This window comes from Falco naumanni, chromosome 13 (genome assembly GCF_017639655.2).
Source record: "Falco naumanni isolate bFalNau1 chromosome 13, bFalNau1.pat, whole genome shotgun sequence".
Taxonomy (NCBI): domain Eukaryota; kingdom Metazoa; phylum Chordata; class Aves; order Falconiformes; family Falconidae; genus Falco; species Falco naumanni.
Window position 1 is genome coordinate 28,332,585 of NC_054066.1, and position 20,561 is coordinate 28,353,145.

The following is a 20,561-nucleotide window of genomic DNA, read 5'->3' on the forward strand; positions in this document are numbered from 1 at the left end:
TTTGAACCTGAAAACAAACTTGGTTTTCTCTGTTGTACTTTTGGCACAGCTGTAAACAGCCCCCTCTCAATGGTATTGTGCTAAAAACCTTGTGGGAGCATCTTTTCTTGCTTCCACAAGATGCTGCAGACTTTAAAAGCTCGTTAGTGGAAAACAGAGGGAATGAGATCCTGGAGCAGCCAACAGTGGTAGCTTTTGCTCCATGCTGCTTACTAGATGAACCAGCTTTTTCCTTTACGCCAATACTGCAGGTTTTGACAGTGAGAATACAAGCATAAATTTCAAAAAACACTTAAATTCCAAGAGGCAGCCAGAAGTGGCAAATCAAATACTTATTTTTCTTACTGAAACAAGTGATCAAAACCAATGTGTAATGGCCAGGAGTAACTCCATTCCTGGAAGAATCTTCTGTAGACAATGGGGAAATATGTTAGCTAAATTATTTTATTAATCTGTATAAAAACAAAGCCCTGAAGACATTTCAGATGTTTCCTTTAGTTAATGAGATTTCCATGATAGTTAAAAAAATAAAATTAGAAAACAATGTCGTTAATCTTGGATTACATGCAGCACGAGGGAAGAATTAGTAGCATAAAGTAAGATTAAGACACTTTGCTTTCCAACAAAGTAGCTGTGATAGAAGCCACATGCTGCATTTTCCTCTCTGAGATTAACGAAGAGGTGATCAGGATCTGCCCTTTAGTCTCTGACCTGGTATATTTGGGCACGGCTCCACCTTCTCCTCCTGACATGGCAGGGTCTGCTCCTGGGAAAATAATCATGGGCTGAGCAAGGGGATGGCAAAGACCTTACATCATAATAGGCAAAAGGAACAGCAAGGACAAGCACGTGCATTTGATCAGCTTTTGCAGTGCAATAGCTAATTGGTAATAACTTTTTCTCAAGTGTAAGTATTCACTTAACCCATATACTAAGTATTACGTATATATGAACTATTAATAAATAACTGTCATTGCCTCACATTTTAAAAGTTACATTATTTTCCATTAGGAGCCTCAAATTAAATCACAGTACTTTATATACCTCTTATTTGGCTGTTCTAATAAACTGCAGCATGAAATGGGGATAAAAAGCCATCCCAAAATAGGATTATGTATAGCAATAAAAGGGGAAATAATCTTTGAAGAAATGATGTAAGAACAAATTTTAATTGCATAAAAGAGTAACCAGTCATGGTTTCAATCACCAGCCAGGCAAGAGTTTGATAAACTCATGTGTACAGAGTATAAATCTGCAAGTACGACAAATTGCATTTTAATTTATGTACTGAAAAGGTTAATTTCTAATACCCTCTCCTCCCTTCAGAAACCAGGGAAAACACCTTCGCCTAAGTACACGCTGAGACTAATAAAGTAACCGAGCTCACCGGGTAGATCCCGCACAAACCCTCAGCATCTCGCAGAGCTGCAAAACGTTTCAGAAGTACTTGGCTTTTCACACGATGTCTTAGCAAAGCCCTTTTTCCCAGCTACTGCGGCACTGCCTAAACCACCACCACCACTGACGGGGGTTACCGAGCAGCGCTCTCAGCGGGCGGCAGGACCGTAACCCACCCGGCCCCCCTTCGGAGCCGCCGAACGGGTCTGTCCTTCCACCGCACGCTGTGCCAGCAGCACCTAATCCACCAGCTCACTGTAGCCACCACTTGGCAGGACCCAATCCACCTCCAGCAAGAAGAGGGAATTCAGTCGCTCATCTAAGTTCGTGCTGCAACAGAAGCTGAAATTAAATTTCCAGATACAGCAGTAGGAACAAGGTTGCCCCCCCCCCACCACTCCAGCCCCCCCAACCCCCTTTCGTGGGGTTTTTATCTGCGCTGCATGAAGTTCTACAGAAGTTCATAGAGCAAAATGCTTCACTTCTAGTTTGGCAGCAGCTTAGCTATGATCAATTGTACTCATCAGTTTCTTCTTATTTAAAACCAAATGTATTATTTATTAGATTTTATTATTTAAAAACAAAATGTAAATTGTGTCCCTTTAACAGTTAACTGAAATCAAAGGGAAGGTGCTTTGCTATAAGCCACACATCTATACATACATATACATATATATAAACAATGCTCATATTGACCTTTTTGAAAAAACAGTCTTTTTGTTCACAAACTTACTTATGGAAGAGTGAATCATTATACATCTATTCAATGAAATATTAACAAGAAGTTTACTCTTTGAGATAATTTTATTAAAGTTTTCCTCAAACACAACACAGTATTGCAAAAAATCTGCAACTGCCAGGTACAGTCTCTTTAGCTTCCAATTTATTTTTTTTCCTCTGTGGTACTTATTTAAACCAGAAGCTTGCAAACAAAATGCATGTTGTACAAAAACACTATATGAGGCATATGATGACATTCATTAATTATATTCCTTGGAACACACAGGTATCGATGTATAAATGCTTTAACTCTTAAAATAAAATGCGTAATGATACTCGGCAACGAGCTGTACATGAGGCTCCTACCAACTTACACCAGGACTCTGCTTTGGCATCAATAACAGAACCTCTGCACTGAAATTAATTATAGGATGTTTTTAATTCGGAGGCATACAATATTGAGTATGAATAAAAAAGGCCAAATCTTACGAGACGATGCAACGAGACCTGTAACTTCAGGTTGGGTTCAAGACACAGAGGTAATTTCACCATTGGTTTTAAACCAGCCACATTACTGCTAACTAGATGTACGTGTTCATCTGAAAAGATGCACTGTATCATGATCAATATATCTACAGCACCTCTTGCTGTGACTCCATATCTCACTAGAGATAGAGAGAAACAGCTAAAATCAGAGCACGGGGGGGAATCAGGAAAGAAAATTCTATTTATCCTGAAACAACACAGTAAATATTAAATATTTCATTACTGGCATGTCACTTGTAAATAAGTAATGACAAATTAATGATAAAATAAATAACAAAAAATAAGCAATAAATTTGGTCCCTAAGCAACTGCAGTCTTAACTGTCTGTCAAAGTCATCCAAGAGCAAAATCCAATGAAACCAGAGGCGGAATGCAGCCTGACACTAGGCAGCCTCCTCATTCACCAGCAATGGTTCCACTTCCAGTGCTACTAAACCAGATTCTCTTTCCTTGTGCTGGCGATACAGAATGAATTGCGCAGTCACCTGTTATTTTTGGGTAAGGAAGTAATTAACTAGGATACAGAGGTAGCATTTGCAGTACTTGCTTTCAATTAAAACCAGAATAAGCTGTACAGAATAAAAGCAGCCATCCATTTAGTTCTGGCACAGCCTCTGAATACCACAGTCCACAGAGGAAAGCTTAAAACTTGCTGTATCTAATTCAAGTACTGTAGTGTAAGTATTATCCATTTTTTTAATCCCAACTGTGGAATTTTCTACATTAGCATATAACCTTTTCCAAATCCTACTTAACGCTCATTCTGAGTACTTCTTTATGGCAAAAAGTTTAATCATATTTAATTGCAACACTAGAAAAGAGAATATACAGAAAAATCCTAACTCAAAACTTCAGATCTCCTTGGTTACATGGCTCAAATACACACAAAAATATCCTTTACTACCTCGTGCTTGCAAGGGTCCTAAGTGTGAAATTCACTAGTAGCACAACAGGAACAAGGCTCATCTGGAAAAATGCGGAATCAAACATATTGCCCTGTACTACTCCAGCCTCAGTTGTCTAAATACTGCGGGCTGGACTGAGGGTGGATGCTCGTAAGGAGGGGAAGTTATTAAAACATTTTCTTAGCAATAGATCGGCAAGACCTGATTAGAAAACAAAACTCTCATTTCCTGCAAAATTCTAGCTGGTTAGATATTTACAGGGACTGACATGAAGACAACACTGTGACTCAGTATTTAACACTGTCTTCAACACAGGCTTGTGCAATTATTATTTCTATTGTAAAACAGACTATTAGAAATCCTGCTAATCTAGAAAGAATTAACAAGTACGTACTTGTTCTTCTTCTTGATGGTTCCAGCTCTCAGACAATATTATTGACTTTGAGCATAGGTAGCCTTTAAATAAATAAAAAAATAATCAGGGGTGCACTTATAGAACGAACAGGTAAGATTTCTTACTCTTCAGAATTTTTGCAGGTTGAGGATTTTTATACGTGGAATACTGAACTTTGGACAGAGAACACTTTGTTTTCTGATAGAGATACCATTTTAAGCTATAAAGGTATCATACAAACCTAGCCAGCTATGCCCTTCCTTTATGTATTCTTCTCTACTCCATGCTAAGAAGTATGCATAGCATCTCACAAAGCAAAGATTTCCACAGTAAATCGATGTGCAAAGTAGCAGGTACCAGAAGACTGTCTTCACAAAGGTAAACCACCACCAGCCAGCAACCTGGCAATACCTGGCTGGTAGACAATGGTTGTGAGAAATTTAAGGCCAATATATGTAATTATTTATAAAAATGGCGGGGGGAAAGCTTTCTGGGAGACCTGGATGAATGGAGAGGAAATTCTTTACATCTTAGGCAGAGCCCCAAGAATTATCCCACCTTCCCAAAGCTTTCCAGCATCCCACCTCTGAGGCCCCCCTGCTAAAGACTAGACAGGATTTCCTTCAGAGACAGCAGGTCAGCACTCCCTTTTTCGTATTTGTATAGTATTAGGTGGGGAACGCTTTCTTCTTAGAGCTTAGCAAATTAGTTTTATAGCACATATAACTACCACTTAAATTTCCTGCCTTTTTCTTTTTTTTTGGTTTTAATAGGCCTTACTGTACTTGCAGCTGAGCACCTCCCCAAGTCTTAATAGTTGCACTGGTGGAAAAAGAAATTGTGAACCGGGAATCAAAATTCACTGAAATCATACTGTGGGCATGCAGCCTGGGCTGTGGCACTGTGCACTAGCACTCTTAGCCACCAAGCTGGCAACAGCAACAGAGCTTTTAAGGAGGAGTAAATTATAAACACAAGTTATGTGGAGCTTATCTAACAGTATTTCCAGAATATGTTTTTGTGGCACGTGTACTCAGCCGCTTATATTTTTTAAATGATGCTAAACTGCCAAGACTACTTAATATAGAAACTAACTTGCTCAAGTCTGACTTTCTACGGGAAACTGAAGACCTACGCGTGCAGGCAGCCCGAAGTGGAAGAGACAACCAAACTGACTGCTCTGAGTAACATTTATGACAGTTGCTGAGCTAGTATATCAACTTTGCTTCATTCAATTAAACAATTTAATGACAATTCAAAAAACAAAATAGTTTTGAGACAAAAGTGGGCATTTACAGGAGTGCAGGAAGTTGTTTGTTTGCCTGGGAAACTCTCCTGGCTGAACTGTCGCGTCAGCCTTAACATTCTTTGCACAATGTAATTAAATTACAAAGCATGATGTTTTGTAGAGTATATAATGGATTCCAAGTGGTCGCTCTGCAAATCACAAAAGGTGCAAGCAAAGAGTCTGTGTACAACAGCTTGGCTCTTGCTGAATATACTCTGGCTATCTAGTAACAACCTGGCTACACTTAATGAAAAGAAGTACATGTGGACGATCTGAACACAGTTCTCTGACAATAGGGTGATGTCAAATAAAAAAAAAAAAAATAAAAAAAGGCAAAAGTCTTGGTAAAGGGCTTTGTCTGAACTAAACACAGAGTTGTTTAGTTTTGGTAGGAGCAGGGGAGGAAGGAAGCAGAGTGAAAGAGGGTAGTAGACTTACAGAAAAGGACAAAGTTTTCTGGAAAAACTTGCAGTGGATTCAATCTTTTAGAAACTTGGTGATGGCTGCTGCTACAAGTCTAAGGGCAGAACTCCTCATCAACTGATTTAGTATTTTAAAATACATAGTATTGCATCCTTGTGTACAAGTGGCAAATTAAGTAATCATGCACATAAAATAAAGCTCTAACAAGGTCCACCACGGAACCCTACAGCAGGCAAACTCAGACTGAGCGTCGTGACTGACAAGGTGCCCTCTCAGGCCCATTTAAACCCCGAGCTTCATGGTTTCTTGAGAAACTCCAACCACCTGCCACTGCAAAGTGGCAACTGGAAGGAAATGTTTTACTGGAAAATAGAATTGTGTCCAATTTATAATTCAAATGTGTAATGCTAAAAGATTCCCCTTAAAATGAAAAGGAGGACAATTCATAATTTACAATTGGACACTTCCATTATTTATCGGAAATAACTGGCTTATTGTGCAACCAAGTAACTTTTAACTGTAGACACTAAAGAAAGGATGACCGTGTTATTCTGTTAAACCAAGGTGAAAGAACTCCAGTGTAATCCTGCAGTAAGTAATGCTGGAGCTGCTGTTCCAGCGATGATCAGGAGTCCATTTGTTTCTAAAAATAGTCAACCCCAGCCATGTCAGATGGAAACAAAAGAATACTGCAGCAGACACAGAGTAAGTGAACTCTTAATCCTGGCTTGGACCTTGAGAAATGAGAGTTTATTTTCCACCTAATGAAACTCCCGGCACTATCAGGAATAAAGTCTACTAGAATTAGGCAATTTCTGCAACTACACCTCAGAACAGAGACTGACCAATTACACAACACCTCTCAGAAATTAAGACCTTTTGGTTTAAATTCCTCTGTTTTCCAAACCCAGGTGATCCTGTTCTTCGTTTTCTGGTCTAACATGACGTACCAGTTTGCTAGATTCTTTATTTTCTTGCTTGGCAAGAGACAGTAATGAAGCTCTCTTTTTAAAAGCATTGACTTCCTTACCTTCAGGGCTTCTCAAAGCAGGAGGTCTGCTTTTGTTTTCTCTTGATTACAAATACTTCATACATTTTCAACTAACACTATATACTCGACTAGATTCCTATAAGCTCCTCAACCTGATTTGGAAGCATCTGTTTTCAATATAATTTGAACTGCAGGACGATTAGCAAGATTGGATTCAGACTCCAATCAAGAGAGAACCCAGAAATGAATGTCATGTGCACACTGGCACTGCAATCCTGGGGCAGGGCTCAGAGAGGGGGGAGGTTTGTGGCCAATATAAAAGTTCCTTTTCAGAGTACATCATAGAAAGGCATCTGCAAACATGCACATAACATACAGTAAGGGTCATCAAGATCAAGTTTTAGGGTTTTTTGGTAAATAAATACTGGCTGGTTTACGTTTCCAGCTGGGAGAAGAAGAAAGAGTCACTCCTTCATTCACGGAACAAAAGGACTGAGCGCTCAAACCAGCCACGTGGGCTTAGCAACCCTGACCGCCTACAGCCTGCTCACGCAAAACAAACTGCACTGTCTCACAAAGATAAAACTACAGTTTATTTCAGAACAGGCCATGAACCACAGTTCAGTCTCACCGCTGTGGTGGAGCATTAGCGTTCCCACGATGCAGAATGTTTTACCGAACTGCCCGCTTAAATTGCCATGGCTGGAGACGCAAAACACACAGATGGCTCTTCTGAATGACAGTATAATTTAACAGTCCATCCAAAGGGCAGGGTCGACTATCACATCGCTAGTCTAATTGGAGTGGCTTATGAAATTACTTTAATCAGAAGTATAAAGACTGATGCCTGGGAATCATAACTTCTGGAACTGTTCCAGGTAAATCTGGTAAAGAACTTCCTTTTAATATGGAACGGATTAACAGAATATGCTTCAGCGTGGTCCTGAAATCACTCTTCATTTTATCCTGTTTTGTAGTTTGGGTTCATGGAGCTAACTCCCAAGATGTTTTCAGACACAAACCTAAAATTCTTACTTCAGGAAAAATCAGAAAATCTCCTCTCTATACTCTTTCAAGTGAAAATACAAGCTACAGTAACAAGACAGGTGACTATAAAACTATAGTGAACAGCAAGACCAGGTACCACCACATTACTGTTCACTAGACTTCCGAACAAAAAGTAAGTATTACTCTAAACATTTTGCTTTTAATTTCTTGATCACAAAACACTAATGCTAAACTAGAAAGAGCATGACTAACAATAACTAATATACTTTGGGCATCTTATGTATGACCCCTGAATATTCAAATACAAAATTATAGTGTTTTAAGTTTGCTCTGGATTGTCAAGAAACTGGCACACTAGGTAACTGGGAGTTGGTTAGCCCTTCGCATGACTTAATGAGCACAGCTGCTGGTTTTCAGATGCACTCAGTGTCTCAATGTATCTGATTTTGCCCCAAATTACGCACTGAAGGGTAGCTGCAGTATTTCTTTGTTAAGTGCTATTTTCTGAAACTAAGTTTGCCAGATCCTTGCTGTTTGTCTCTGACGTTAACACAATCTTGCAATAACACAATTTAACCAAATTCTCAAAGCTATAATTCTACAATTACATTTAAAAACAAGCAGGTTTGGGGGTTGTTTTGTTTGTTTGTTTAGGGATTTTATTATTTTTTTTTTTTACATTTAACAGACAGCAAACCTAAGAAAAACAGTCTAATGTGCAAACCTTCCCCTCAACTTTTAGTATACTACGTATTGGCTACAAGATATAAATTAGCCTGAGCAATGTAGCTTTAATGTAGGTATTTTCTATAAACTTGTCATTCTTATCAAGAAATATTACCATAAAAAGCATACAAATTATTGTTCAGAAAGAAGATTTTATGGTCAAGTTAGAATCATAGCAAAAATTTTGGTTTTAAAAAAAATCCACTTGATTTCTGATGTACTTACTAACAAGACTATTCTGAGAAACCTCAGCTGTAACAGGAAAAGGATACAAAAATGTCTAGAAACAGAACTCCAAAGCTCCCAATGAGCCATGGAAGATGGTGTAAGAAGTAGAGTGCCCGGAAGGATTCAGTAGCTGGCATCTTTAAAACAAGGCTCAGTCCATAGGTACAGTTTCCCACCATGGCTAATGCAAACAGCAGGTAAGAGGTGCCTTCTGTTGATCTTCTTTGGAACTAAATACAAAGAAGTTTTTACAAATACAAAGAGAAGTTAAAACGAGTATCACAGTAGCCAGATATAGGTAATTTTGGCATTTTGTACTGTAACACATCCAAAGACTTTCAGTCATTCTTGGCCATTTCTTCCTAAGCCCTGAATCCTTTGAGCTTAGTAGTCAGCACGTATCACTGAAACCTACAGAAACTGTCACAGTTCTTAGAAGCAGCTCCAGTTAATATAATTTTTATGTAAGTGCAAAGCAGCAAGGACAATCTGCTTCCACATGATATTTAGTTCTTAAGAAACCTGCTGCTTTAACAGTCTATTTAGCAGACCTTTTTGAAAATATTGTGGCATTCCAGCTGTGAAGGAAAATGTAGAGGGGGAATATGAATAGCTTTGGAAATGAACTAATAGTTTCCATAACAAATTAAAATGCCTGTACACAATTGACAACATAAAACCTTCTGATCTTTTGTTGTGTTTGGTTTTTGTTTTTAACATATTGATAGTGAAGAGGCTGTGGGGGAAAAAAACCCATCAGTAACGGCATCTTTGTGAAAAGGGGCTACAATTCTAAACTACTTTTCCTCTAATTCTAACTTTCAGTCCCATGGTTGATTACTTAAGGTAGAATACTTTGGAGAAATAAATGGGGAGATCACTTGCTCATGACAACAATCACACAAAGCATGTTTTTGCTCCTATCTGATAAATCCAACCGTAAGAATTTCAATTCCCTTTCCGCTGCCAATCCAACTTCTTCCATCAATCAAAGACCATAATTTTCCTAAACTTCTCACCATCCTCCTCTGAATGTGAAAAGAAAACCATTTCTTTTTTCTTTACCATTTTAGACAATCACAAAAGCAAAGTAGGCTTTCAAGTTCAAGAGGGCTCACTGTGAGGGAGAATCCAACATCTAAAGCAATAGATAGTATTTTGTAAAATATACAACTATACTTAGCCAAAAATCTACTTACATTTTTATACAGCTGCGGAAATCTACTTCCCAAGTAAAACACACAGGATATATAACCACAAATGAAGCCTGACATTTCAATCATATCAAGAGAGGTCTGAAAAAGAAAGGTACATCTATTTTGGCAAGAATGTTTTCAGGCATTTCAGGGGATTAAACTGAGAGTTCACTGGCTGATTTTCTGGACAGAACTCCTTTCAAAGCAGTTCAGCGCTGCTCTTCAAATGACCAAAGAGGGCTAGAAAGGGTTTAATCTTTATCTCACAACAATGCGAACTGCTGTGTCATAGCCACGACCAAGATCAAAACTAGTGCCAGGCTTTAGGATATGACACTAATATCAATCCAGTCCTCCTGCTAAAAAAAATCCAGGGCACAATAATTCAAATCAAAACTAAGAACTGTAGCTAGGGCCACTAAAAAAATGAATCATCCTGTCTGGCGAAAGCAAAATACTCATTTTTCACAGTTTAAGAGTTGTTAGTTTTCTCACTCTAGCTGTGTTTTGAAAATAAGCTGCTTCCCTGCTGGGCAATGTTGCTGCATTACAATTATTTTACTGGTGTTAGTATGAAGGCCATCAAATTGGAAGAATAGCCTGTGAACTTTCCTGCTGAAATGACAGCAGCTGCAGGTACAATTGCAATCTTCCACTTCTACCGATTTCACTTGTTACCGTGTAGCCGCTACACGGATGTCTACAGTATTTAACACAAGCAGAAACACAACACGTATACATGTTATTTCGCAGTGTCACATCCTAACGACCCAAGGGACAGAATAAGCCCAAAACGCGGGAAGATGCTAAAAGAAGAAATTTTCTAACTTCTTTATTTTGGGATGTGGTCCATAACTGAAACATCCACATAATGCCACATTTGATTTCTAAATCATTGTTAAAAATGCCATCCAAATTTCTTCAAAGCTCAGAGCACATAATCCTTTCAAGACACTTCCAGGTGGGATTTTTTTGGAATGGAAGCAGCTAAAAACTTACATTACTTCTTTCAATTACTGTACTCTGGTCTTTGTTTCTTAGTAGCAGCTGACAGAGTAAGGTAACACACAGTGCTATACACACCACGATCCAGGTTATACAGAAACTCTTCAGGCTTTTGCTGCCTAGAATGACATACAAATAAATTAGCTGAAAAATAACATCTGCTGTTGATTTGAGGTTACTTTCTGTTTGCAATATAAACATGTAAATTTAAAGGTACAATTTCATCTATCTTTTTCTTGGCAGCAGTGTAAGCGCACCTCTTTCTTCTGGACTCCATGTCCACCCCTGCTCACTATCATAGTTGGGCTGCGTCTTCGTGCAACAACTGAGGGTAGCAGGCCAGGAAGAGGAGGGGAATCCTTAAAGGGGCATTGCTACCAAGAGAAAAATCTTCATACTCAGCTTATCTCTTCTATTAACTCCTAATAGTTTGCTATTAAATAACAGCTGATAAACAGAAAACTGCTAAGAAGAATAGAGTGTAACAGTTTCTTTCAACATACTTTGATTAAAAACTGCCAAAGCAAAGATATTTGAAATTTAAGTTAACAAAAATATCTTTATAGATAAAAATGTAATTTAAGTGCTGTGCTGGACCGGTCTCTATGTCTATGGTTAGCTAGATATCGAGCCTTACCAAGTCTCCACAGACACCTAGAAGTCAACCAGAAACCGGCAGGCAATCCTCCAGAACTCTGGAGCTACAGTATCTTTTGTGTCATGACAATGAAGTCCTGCAGTCCCTGTTACCAATGGAGCAACTGCTGTGTGCCTTCAGCAAGCCAGCCCTGAAGACCTGTAGTCTAAATAACAGACAGTAATGCTGTTCCACAGGCAGCACTTTGAGGTGCTGAACTGACCAACTGGTCTAGGGTAACTGCTCCAGAACTGGGTATTGAAAAGTGCTCTTCTGCGGCTTTAATCATGGTGCCATTCCTCCCTCTCCAGCTATGCAAACCATCGAGCTGAAACAGACACTGGCAGTTAAAACGTACAAAAGCCTGTGTTTGTTTTCAAGAGTAGGCAGCAGGAAGGAAATATCTTCAGCACTGACCTATCTCCAGGTTTATTATCAGTTCCATATTGAATGAATCTGCTTTATCCCTATTTAGTCTGCTGAGCAAGCATCTGTTTCACTTCAGCTTTTTGTTACCTCTGGTGTACCATGAATTTTCTTTGATACATTTTTTTTTTTAAATTGATGAGTTAATGTTTTTGATTTGATACAATGTGAACAGAGCTTTCTGTCTTCCATTTGAGTCAAAACAGTAGTCCACTGGTAGGCTGAATACTACAACTACTGCCAGGATTTTATGAAGCACAATTCAAGTAACTTCGTTCCCCTTGAATATGTTTTTTAAACGTATGTATTGAAACAGAACACATGAAGATGTCAAGATATTTTATGCTATAAGCAAATAAAGTCCGGTTTCAATCAACATGGAGGAAACTATCTGAACCACACAAAGAAATAATGCTTGCTTTCAACTTATACATATATTTAGATAGCTGTAAGTAAATAGCAAAACCATGGAGTAAGTGAAAATGTGGAACCAGATTCCACAAAACTACTGCTTTTTTTATGTCTCTATAAACTGAAAGTACTACACGGAAAATACAGTATTATGTGGGTAACAAAAGAGAAAGGCAGAAAGGAAGAGAAGAGAAAGGGTAGGATTTTCACAAGAGCCTGAGAAAACTGGAAGCAATAGGCCTAAGAACTTCAACCACAATTTGTGTGCTCTATTTTTTGATCCCTCTGAAAAAAAATTATTTAAATGCTGTAGAAAATATCAAAGTAAAGAGTGCGCTACATTATGAACATTCGGATTGTTGAAAAATCTTACATTTTGTCGTCTTCTGATTCTTGAGCTTATAGTAGACAAATTGTGAAATCATAATTATATCCATGTTAACATAAAAAATGGCAGTGACAATCTGAAAGAGAAGATACATTTGCTTATTCAGTATACAAACATTCAAAATACCTTAACTTAACTGCATGGAAATTTTGCTTCATAATCATTATGTGAATGACAAATACCAAAACACTGCCAAAAAAAATAAAAAGGAAAAAAAAAAAGAAAAAAGAGAAAGAAAGCGTTTCCAGTACAAGTTAGACCACTGCAGATGAATGCGGTGTAAACCTTATGCAACATGAACTTGCTGACACAATCTCAATACTTGTTTTATTTTACAGAAGCCATACCACAAACTCCTACCTGGGCAGACTGCTAAATCCTTCCTGCCCAGAAGCTTAAGCCTGCTCCACACCTAGTCTCCCAGCACTTCAGAAGCTACTAATGCTCAGTGCCTCTTATCTCAGTAAGACATTCTTTCTTCCCCTTTTCATAATGGGGAGATGGAACAGTTAGCGCCACACCTTAAGTTCTAAAAGAGAGGACAGATCTGTCCACCCTTGGGTCCATCTCCAGCTTGTGAAAGCTTCTGCAGGTGGCTGACACATAACTCTTTCTCTCCAAATTAAGAGACAAAAATAAAAACCACAGATAAGAAAGTTTCAGACACAATTAACATATAGTTGAAAACGACAGCTCCTTTCAAAGAAACCTTCCCCTTAACGAAGAAAATATATATTCAAATTAGTCAGACATTAACAGCTTTGAACTAGTATTTTCCTGTTAATAAAAAAAATAATAATCAAAAAGGAAGTTTAAAGAGTAGCTGCCCCTAAACAGCTTGTTATTACAAGCTAAACACAACTTCCTTCCAGCCTCACTTGTTCCACAAGCTTACTGTAAAGCTGAAGCTCAACTGAAATTTCCTCACTTCATTCATCATTGAGTAACAACCATAAGTCTCTTTGAATGTTAATTACAAGTGTGAAATGGTTCCTATAACACAAAACAGGATGAATGTAAATATTTAGGAAATTATGACCTGTTTTATAGATGGTAGATCAGTGGACAGAATACAAAACTATTTTCTTTTCCAGTATGTACTTTGCTGTGCAGTATGAAGTTATCCTAAAGTTTAAAGAGACAGTTTGAAAAGGATAAATCACAAAGTAGGAATATTGACAGGTTACCTGAATTGGCAGTTGATTTGTTAAATAGCAGCCTATGAAATTTGTAAGATCTCCAGCTATCCATCCCAGCAGAAAGCCCAAAGACAGCGCTTGATCCACTCTTCCATTCTGACAGGCAACGTAAATTTGACTGGCACAAATTCCAGAAATAATTGTAAAACAGCATAAGCAAAAAACGTTTAATAAGCTCAGAAGTACATTTTTCAAAATCTGAATAAAGAAAGATTAAAACTCTAGCCACACAGGAGACCTATCACAGCTATACTCCACTTACCTTTTGAAGAACAACTCAGGATCACTATAGCTCACCATGTCTTACTCTAACATAACAAAAGACTCAAATCACAACCTCATTACCGCTTGCATGCGTTCCTTTTTTGTGGCCTGCACTGAAATACCATTTTCTGGTCACCAGAACTGTATTGTAGGCATTTTATAGTCATCTGCTGTAAATACCAGCCTTTACAATACTGAAATAAGAAAAATCACTGTTATTTAACATAGAAGGGCTAAGAATGAAGAATGAACAAAGCTGCTAAAAGAGTTGACAACTTCACTTATGCCTCTAAATCAGAGAATGATTATTCAGATTCACAATGGGGACTATGAAGCAATCCCAAATGTGAGTCCATTAGAGATATCTTGATGAATTCCATGCTCACTAACATGACAGGTTTAATGTACAGCCCCCTTTCAACTAATATTTCAACTAGTATTTCTGAAGCTCAACAGCCTACCAAGAGTGGTTTTATTTTGCTTGATTTCCATAGTCCTTTTACTAGCTCAGTAAATTACATCCTCCTTATGGAGCCAGACTTTGGAGTCAATCTCATTTTGTTTCAGACATTTTCACCTGCTGGGAGTATTTCTACTTTTCCTTTATCATCTCCTACCTACATACTTGAAACCTTAACCCAGTGCCATCAACCAAACAACGAATGATTTAGCACTACTGAAGTGTTAACTCATGTGCTGCTTCTGACCTTTTCTGCATCCAAATTTAATTGGCAGGAGCCAGCACAACTGTACTGGTGACATGGCATGTGGTTTAAATAAACACGGAGCCAGCTTCTGCTGCAAGTGTGCCTGCGTGTGCACACACATCTCAGGGTGGAGAAGATAAGAGAGAAGAGGTGATTTATTCTCATTTGCTCTAAGTGGCAGAGATTAGTGTCAAGTCAGTACAACAGAACAGTACATCAAGCTCATTTGTCAACCACCAAATATTTTTGCAAACATGAACAACATGCTTCTCTGGCATATTATATCTGTATTATGCAGACAGAGAAACATATCCAAGATAAAATAAAAAAAAAAAAAAGGCAGCTTTTGAAAAAGGCTTCAGGCAAGATTACTCATGTTTGAATCTGAAGGACTGCTTAAGACTTTAAACTTACGGTAGTGCAGCAAACAGAAAACAGACAATGGAAATCAGTCCTATGACAACGCTCCAATACTCCCACGCATTCTCGACACATTCTTCTAGGAGATGCCAAATCCATGGTGTTCCATTTATGCACAATCTCCTATCCTCTATTGGGGAGATATTGAAAGCATGTGTATACAGCTGAGAAGCCATCGTTCCCGGACCGAGATTCAATTTCAGAAGTTTATTTCTGCCTCCATTTTTACCCCATGTAAATCCGCAAATCCGTTTACCAATGCTGAATATCCTCTGTGAAAAGACCTCTGCATCCAGACGGATGCTTGATATCACAGTTATTTCCAATCCCATAAACGACCTGCCAAATTCAAAGAAATAAACATAGCCAGTGTGAATAAGACATTAACCGTACAATGCTTGCTTATATTTATTGCTTACAGAGAAGTTAGACTTCTAAGAAAGAAAAATATTGTGGTCCATCGCATTCATTAGCTCTTGAAAAATATGCAACACTCCAGATTTATATTGGTATAACATTTTAGTCTGAGGTTGTGTTAGACTGAGACTGCCAGATGCACTGAGGTGCCAGCAATCTGCTACCAGGTAAAGTAAACCAAGTAATCTATTTGCACTTAAGACTGAAACTTATTTTCATGTTCAACGTTATGCCAATAAAGTTACGGTACTTTCTTCAATGATACTACTCCAGAGTCTCAACACTCTACTCACTAACATAAATACACTGTTGCTCTCTATGCAACCAATTTCAGGATAATGATATGAAAAAGAAGTCACTTACAACTCAGATTCCAGATGAGCTCTAAGGTCTACTTTAACCTAGCTAGCCCATCAGACCAACTAGTGATTCAACATAGTCTCAGTCTGCATTATTTAACACTCCAAAGGAAAGATGGAAAGCATATGAAACTCGCAGAAGGCAAACGTAGGGTACTCATCTCCCCAGAATCCCCAGAATGAAACTTAACAGGACAGTATGGCTTAAATTTTGAAGCAAGGGAGGGTTGGGTTTGACCTTTAAAAATATTTTCTTGTTGCCAATTATAATAATTCTAGATATTCTTTGCTCCTGCTGAAATATCCATCCTATTTGGATTTTTAATATTTACTTAGAAGGCTAGCCACTGCAAAACTGAAGGAAAATTAAACAAAAATGAAGAATTAGCTGTTACAGTTCTTTGAAACTTCCTGCTGAACAAAATTCGGCTGATATCCTACTCATTCTGATAATTTAAGTCCTCTGAAGGTTAATGATTCCTCATATAGAAGAGTCTAAAATTAATGAGCTACTAAGGAAAAAAGCCAGAGTAAATGCACTGTTTAAAAAAACCCAAACCAACGAAATAAGTAATATACTAGTAGGTTCACCTGTCTAGTGTTTAAAGCCAGACGTAGAACCAGTAACAAGCTGATAAAAATTTTTAAGACCATTTGGAACACCTCAGATGCACAGTGAATTCAGGAAAGAGGAAGGAGTAATACTGAGGTATAAGAGCATCCCTCCAGAAGTGACTAACATCATGCAGCATCTCACAGACAACAGACCCCAGACACCTGATGTTCATGGCTGGGATTTTTGACGTACTTCAGTCCACGTACATGGGGACAGGGTTTGAAGGGCTGACAATGCACCCTTTCTGCAACGTAATAGGTTGCAGCCACCCTCATTATGCATCAGACTACTCTCAAATCTTGATGAAGTTCCACAAAGTTTGTTTTCATAGAATAGCATTCACTGTAAAGTTAGGACTCACTTTGCCAGTCATCGCAAAACCTGCTTTTTCTTTTCATGAGACTTCAGGCATCTGTAGCATTAAATGCTAAAACAAGTTTTCTGCATAAACTCGCTGCCTTGCAAGCCAGCTGTCATCGTTGGACCTAAACCAATTAAATGATAAAAAAAGAACATGTATTCATACACCAAGAATTCACTTCAGCCTATTAGATACATTCAGCTTATACCACTGAAGTTATTAGACTTTGTAGCCATCTTTGAAGAATTTTTAAAGCTTAAAAAAAAAAAAAAGAAAAAGCTGAGTAATGTTTCAAGTAAGCTTTTGCATTCTGGTACTCTGCAGTTGAGCAGGATTTTACCACCCATTAAAAAGGGAGAAGCATCAAAGCACACATACTACTTAGGAGGCAGGTTTTAGGCATGAACTTTCAACCACTCGTAAATATTGTAACAAAAATCTTACACATTTTATCATTTATTTTTCATCCAAAAATGCCCATTTCAAGATAAGCAAAATGTCAGATATAAAAAAAAAGGAAAAATAAAAAAAATTGAACAGGGTATTTTAAAGCCATGTCTGAAAAATTAGGTTTAACATGGTATTTAAAACTATGTCTGAGTATCATAACTGCACTTGGACTCATGCATGCCAATGTTCTCTTACAAGATCAAGGACTATGCAGCAGCAAGTCTAAACAAAGCGATTCAGACTCAACCACCTGATCTTATGCTATACTCTGCTCCAGACCCCTGCAGCTCTTACAGAAACCCAAACAGTTTAAAAAGTGGTAGGAATTAGACAGGCCACTTACACTTCCCAGATGACTGAAGATTTGAGCTTTGGCCTCCTGCCACACAACACACCTAACGCATTTAAAGCATGTGGATATTCCTGGGTTGTTATTACTTAAGTTATGCAGCAGAATAACGTTTGTGTTGCCAGTCCTTGTGACCATATTTTTAATCTTACAATAATTGCTATCTTTCTTAAATCCCCAGCAAGATACTCTGTCCCAGTAAGAGCCTTATCACCAAAACGACCAATTCCACCAGTGGCTAGAATAACTGGATACCGTCAACTAAATGTATTGGCCACAACACCTGAGCTCCTCCTGCCATTGCTGGGAAGGCAAAAGGCAATGGTGTCAGTGTTTGATCCTGAGTTATCCTCACACCTGGACTAGGTGTGCCATACTAGGATATACCCTTCACCGAAAAAGCTATGTCTTCTGACACTGAAGTATTTCATAACTACACTGGCAGCTCAAAAGAATAATGGGGTTTGAGCTAGACCAATACAGATGGTCCCGCCCAACACATACAGTCTTGCAGAGATATCTGAATTTTTCCTCAACATTTTTAAAAAAAGCTTTCACTTTCCTTTGTTGCATTAAATGCTTTCCACCTGAAAAGAAGGTAGAGACTGCTATGACATTTTTTCCTATAGTATTTAAGTTGCCAACAGTAAGGAAATAATATTAAAAGGTGATTTATGTTCCTATAACAACTCGTTGCCTGTAATCTCATATTCTTTCTTAGATTACTGCCCAAATACTATTATTACTACTTGGAAAAGTTACAGTAAAGGTATTATTTTCTGTGGACCCCTTGACATCATGCCTTTCTGAAAGGTTTAGTGCTTGTCTAGCTAGACATGAAACTGTTATGATGCAAGATATTTAGTGATAAGGAATCAGTAGCTTGAGAGTCATGTTTAGACACTCCTTTTTCTTATTTGAATACCTTACTCTGGAGTGAACATGTGCAAACAGAAAGATGGCTTAAAATGGCTTGAAAGTGAAATCATTAAGAACAGCTTCACAGTGCAGGCGAGGAAAAGCAAGCTTTCCCTGGAACTTGGGAGACTTGCCACAGATTCTCTCTCTCCAGCTGCCAGCATCCACGTGCTCTGGCTGCTGCGTCCTTCTGGATGTCAAATAACGAGACACGGCTAGTAATGTGTAAAGAGGTCAGATATGTGTGCTTGGCAGATTTGCCAGTTCTCTAAATAGCTGCTAATAACAGCTTGAAATCCAAAGGCCGTTCAGCTGTACGGTATTCACAACGTGGAGCTAAGCTAAGGAGTAATCCAGGGCTCCTGCAAACATCCCCGTGTTAACCTGGCCATCGCGGTCCGTCTCCAGCGGTTCTCTACGCACGTTCCTCCGCGCTGCCGGCGGCGAGCGCTGCCCCTCCAGGGCTGGCCACGAGGCACGGCCAGGCTCGACCCAGAGCCCAAGCCCAGCTCCGCGGCACGCTGCCGGCTCCGCTCCCGAAACGCCGGGCCCCGCGGCAGCGCCTGTGCCCGGGGCGGCCGGGAAGGCAGGGCGGGCCCGGAGCTCCATCCCCGGCGGGGGGGCGGCCCCGAGGGGCCCGTCCCCCCGCGCCCAGGTGCTGACCGCGGTGGCCACCAGCGGCAGGGGCACGGGGGGCGCGCTGAGGCCGGCCCAGCCGGGGGCGGCCCTAAGGACGGGCAGCGGCTCCCCGGCCCCGCGCACGAGGCCAAGCCGCTCGGCAGGGGGGGGCTCGGCGCCGGGGGAGGGGCGGGCCCCTCCGGGGGGGGCGAAGACACGCACCCGAGCGGGGCAGGCACCGACCTGGCGAGGCTGCTGCTGCTCCGGGGATCCGGCCGGCCGCGGCGGGCCCGCCCGGCGCCGCGCAAGCTCTCCCCGCGCCGCCGCCGCCACCACCGGAGGGCGGTTTCGCCGCACGTAAGACCCTGCGGACGGGAAGGGGTTACGCTCCCACCCCCCGGCACCCACCCGGCCGGCGGCGGGGAGGCGGGAGGAGAGAGGGCCGGGCCGCCCGCCCGCCGCACCTCCCCTTACCCCGGCCGCCGCGCCGCGCCCGCCGCCGCCATGAGCCACCACAGCGGCGGGGCGCGGGCGCCCTCTGCGGGCGGGCGGTGGCGGCAGGGCCGCCCCTCAGCCCGGTCCCCCCGGTCACCCTCCTCGGCCCGGTCCGCGTCTCGGCCCGGTCCCCCCGGTCCCGTACCCCTCTCGCCCCGGTCCGCCCCTCGGCCCTGTCCTCCTGGTCCCCCTCCTCACCCCGGCCCCGGCGTCCCCCGCCCCCAACCCCGGTCCTCCCCTCAGTCCGGTCCCCCCGAGCCCGGCCGCAGCCCCGCGCAGGTGAAGGTGCCTGAAGCGGTGCCTGCGCCGAGGGGACACACAACCGTCGTGTTTTGCGGGGGTCGGCCTCTTCTCCCAGGTAACAAGCAACAGGACGAGAGGAAACAGCCTCAGACTGCGCCAGGGGAAGTTCAGGTTAGGGAAAATTCCATCGCCAAAAGGACACCAAGCGCTGGAACAGGCTGCCCGTGGGCACGGTGGAGTCACCATCCCTGGAGGGGTTTAAACAACACGTAGATGTGGTGCTGAGGGACATGGCTTAGCGGCCTTGGCAGTGCTGGGTTAATGGCTGGACTTGATGACCTTAAAAGTCTTTTCCACCCTGAACACTTTATGATTTTTAAGACGCAGGCAGTCAGGCCCGTGGTGCTACCCCTGTTACACAAAGCGGTGGCCTTCGGGCCGCATAGTGCCGGTGC

General features: G+C 40.8%; 1 protein-coding gene across 4 annotated transcripts; it reads right to left on the reverse strand.

The window, feature by feature from the left end:
• Nucleotides 1–1,146: 1,146 nt before the first annotated feature.
• On the reverse strand, nucleotides 1,147–19,831 carry LOC121096766 (lysosomal amino acid transporter 1 homolog). 4 transcript variants are annotated; one of them, XM_040613249.1, is made up of 10 exons: nucleotides 19,612–19,831; nucleotides 17,032–17,157; nucleotides 15,510–15,618; nucleotides 15,275–15,410; nucleotides 13,878–14,007; nucleotides 12,676–12,766; nucleotides 10,823–10,947; nucleotides 9,827–9,922; nucleotides 8,672–8,857; nucleotides 2,184–3,149 (listed from the first exon to the last, which is right to left on the reverse strand). In XM_040613249.1, exons 2-10 carry the CDS (start codon nucleotides 17,068–17,070, stop codon nucleotides 3,048–3,050), a joined length of 1,014 nt encoding a protein of 337 aa, XP_040469183.1. In that variant the 5' UTR covers nucleotides 17,071–17,157; nucleotides 19,612–19,831; the 3' UTR covers nucleotides 2,184–3,047. The 4 variants fall into 4 exon arrangements, with proteins under 4 accessions (XP_040469182.1, XP_040469183.1, XP_040469184.1 ...); XM_040613250.1 differs by having other exon boundaries at nucleotides 15,537–15,618; nucleotides 19,612–19,830; XM_040613248.1 differs by lacking the exon at nucleotides 2,184–3,149 and adding an exon at nucleotides 1,147–1,728 and having other exon boundaries at nucleotides 8,625–8,857; nucleotides 15,275–15,618; nucleotides 19,612–19,830.
• Nucleotides 19,832–20,561: the final 730 nt, after the last annotated feature.

What these genes read in the sequence shown, in the direction of transcription:
- LOC121096766 (XM_040613246.1), bottom strand. Translation starts at nt 17,070, where the DNA reads ATGAAAAGAAAAAGCAGGTTTTGCGATGACTGGCAAAGT. An exon ending in TTTGCGATGACTGGCAAAGT is followed by an intron (nt 15,619 to 17,031) that starts GAGTCCTAACTT and finishes GAATTTGGCAGG; the next exon opens with TCGTTTATGGGATTGGAAAT. An exon ending in TTCTGTTTCTAGACATTTTT is followed by an intron (nt 3,150 to 8,671) that starts GTATCCTTTTCC and finishes CAAAAATAACAG; the next exon opens with GTGACTGCGCAATTCATTCT.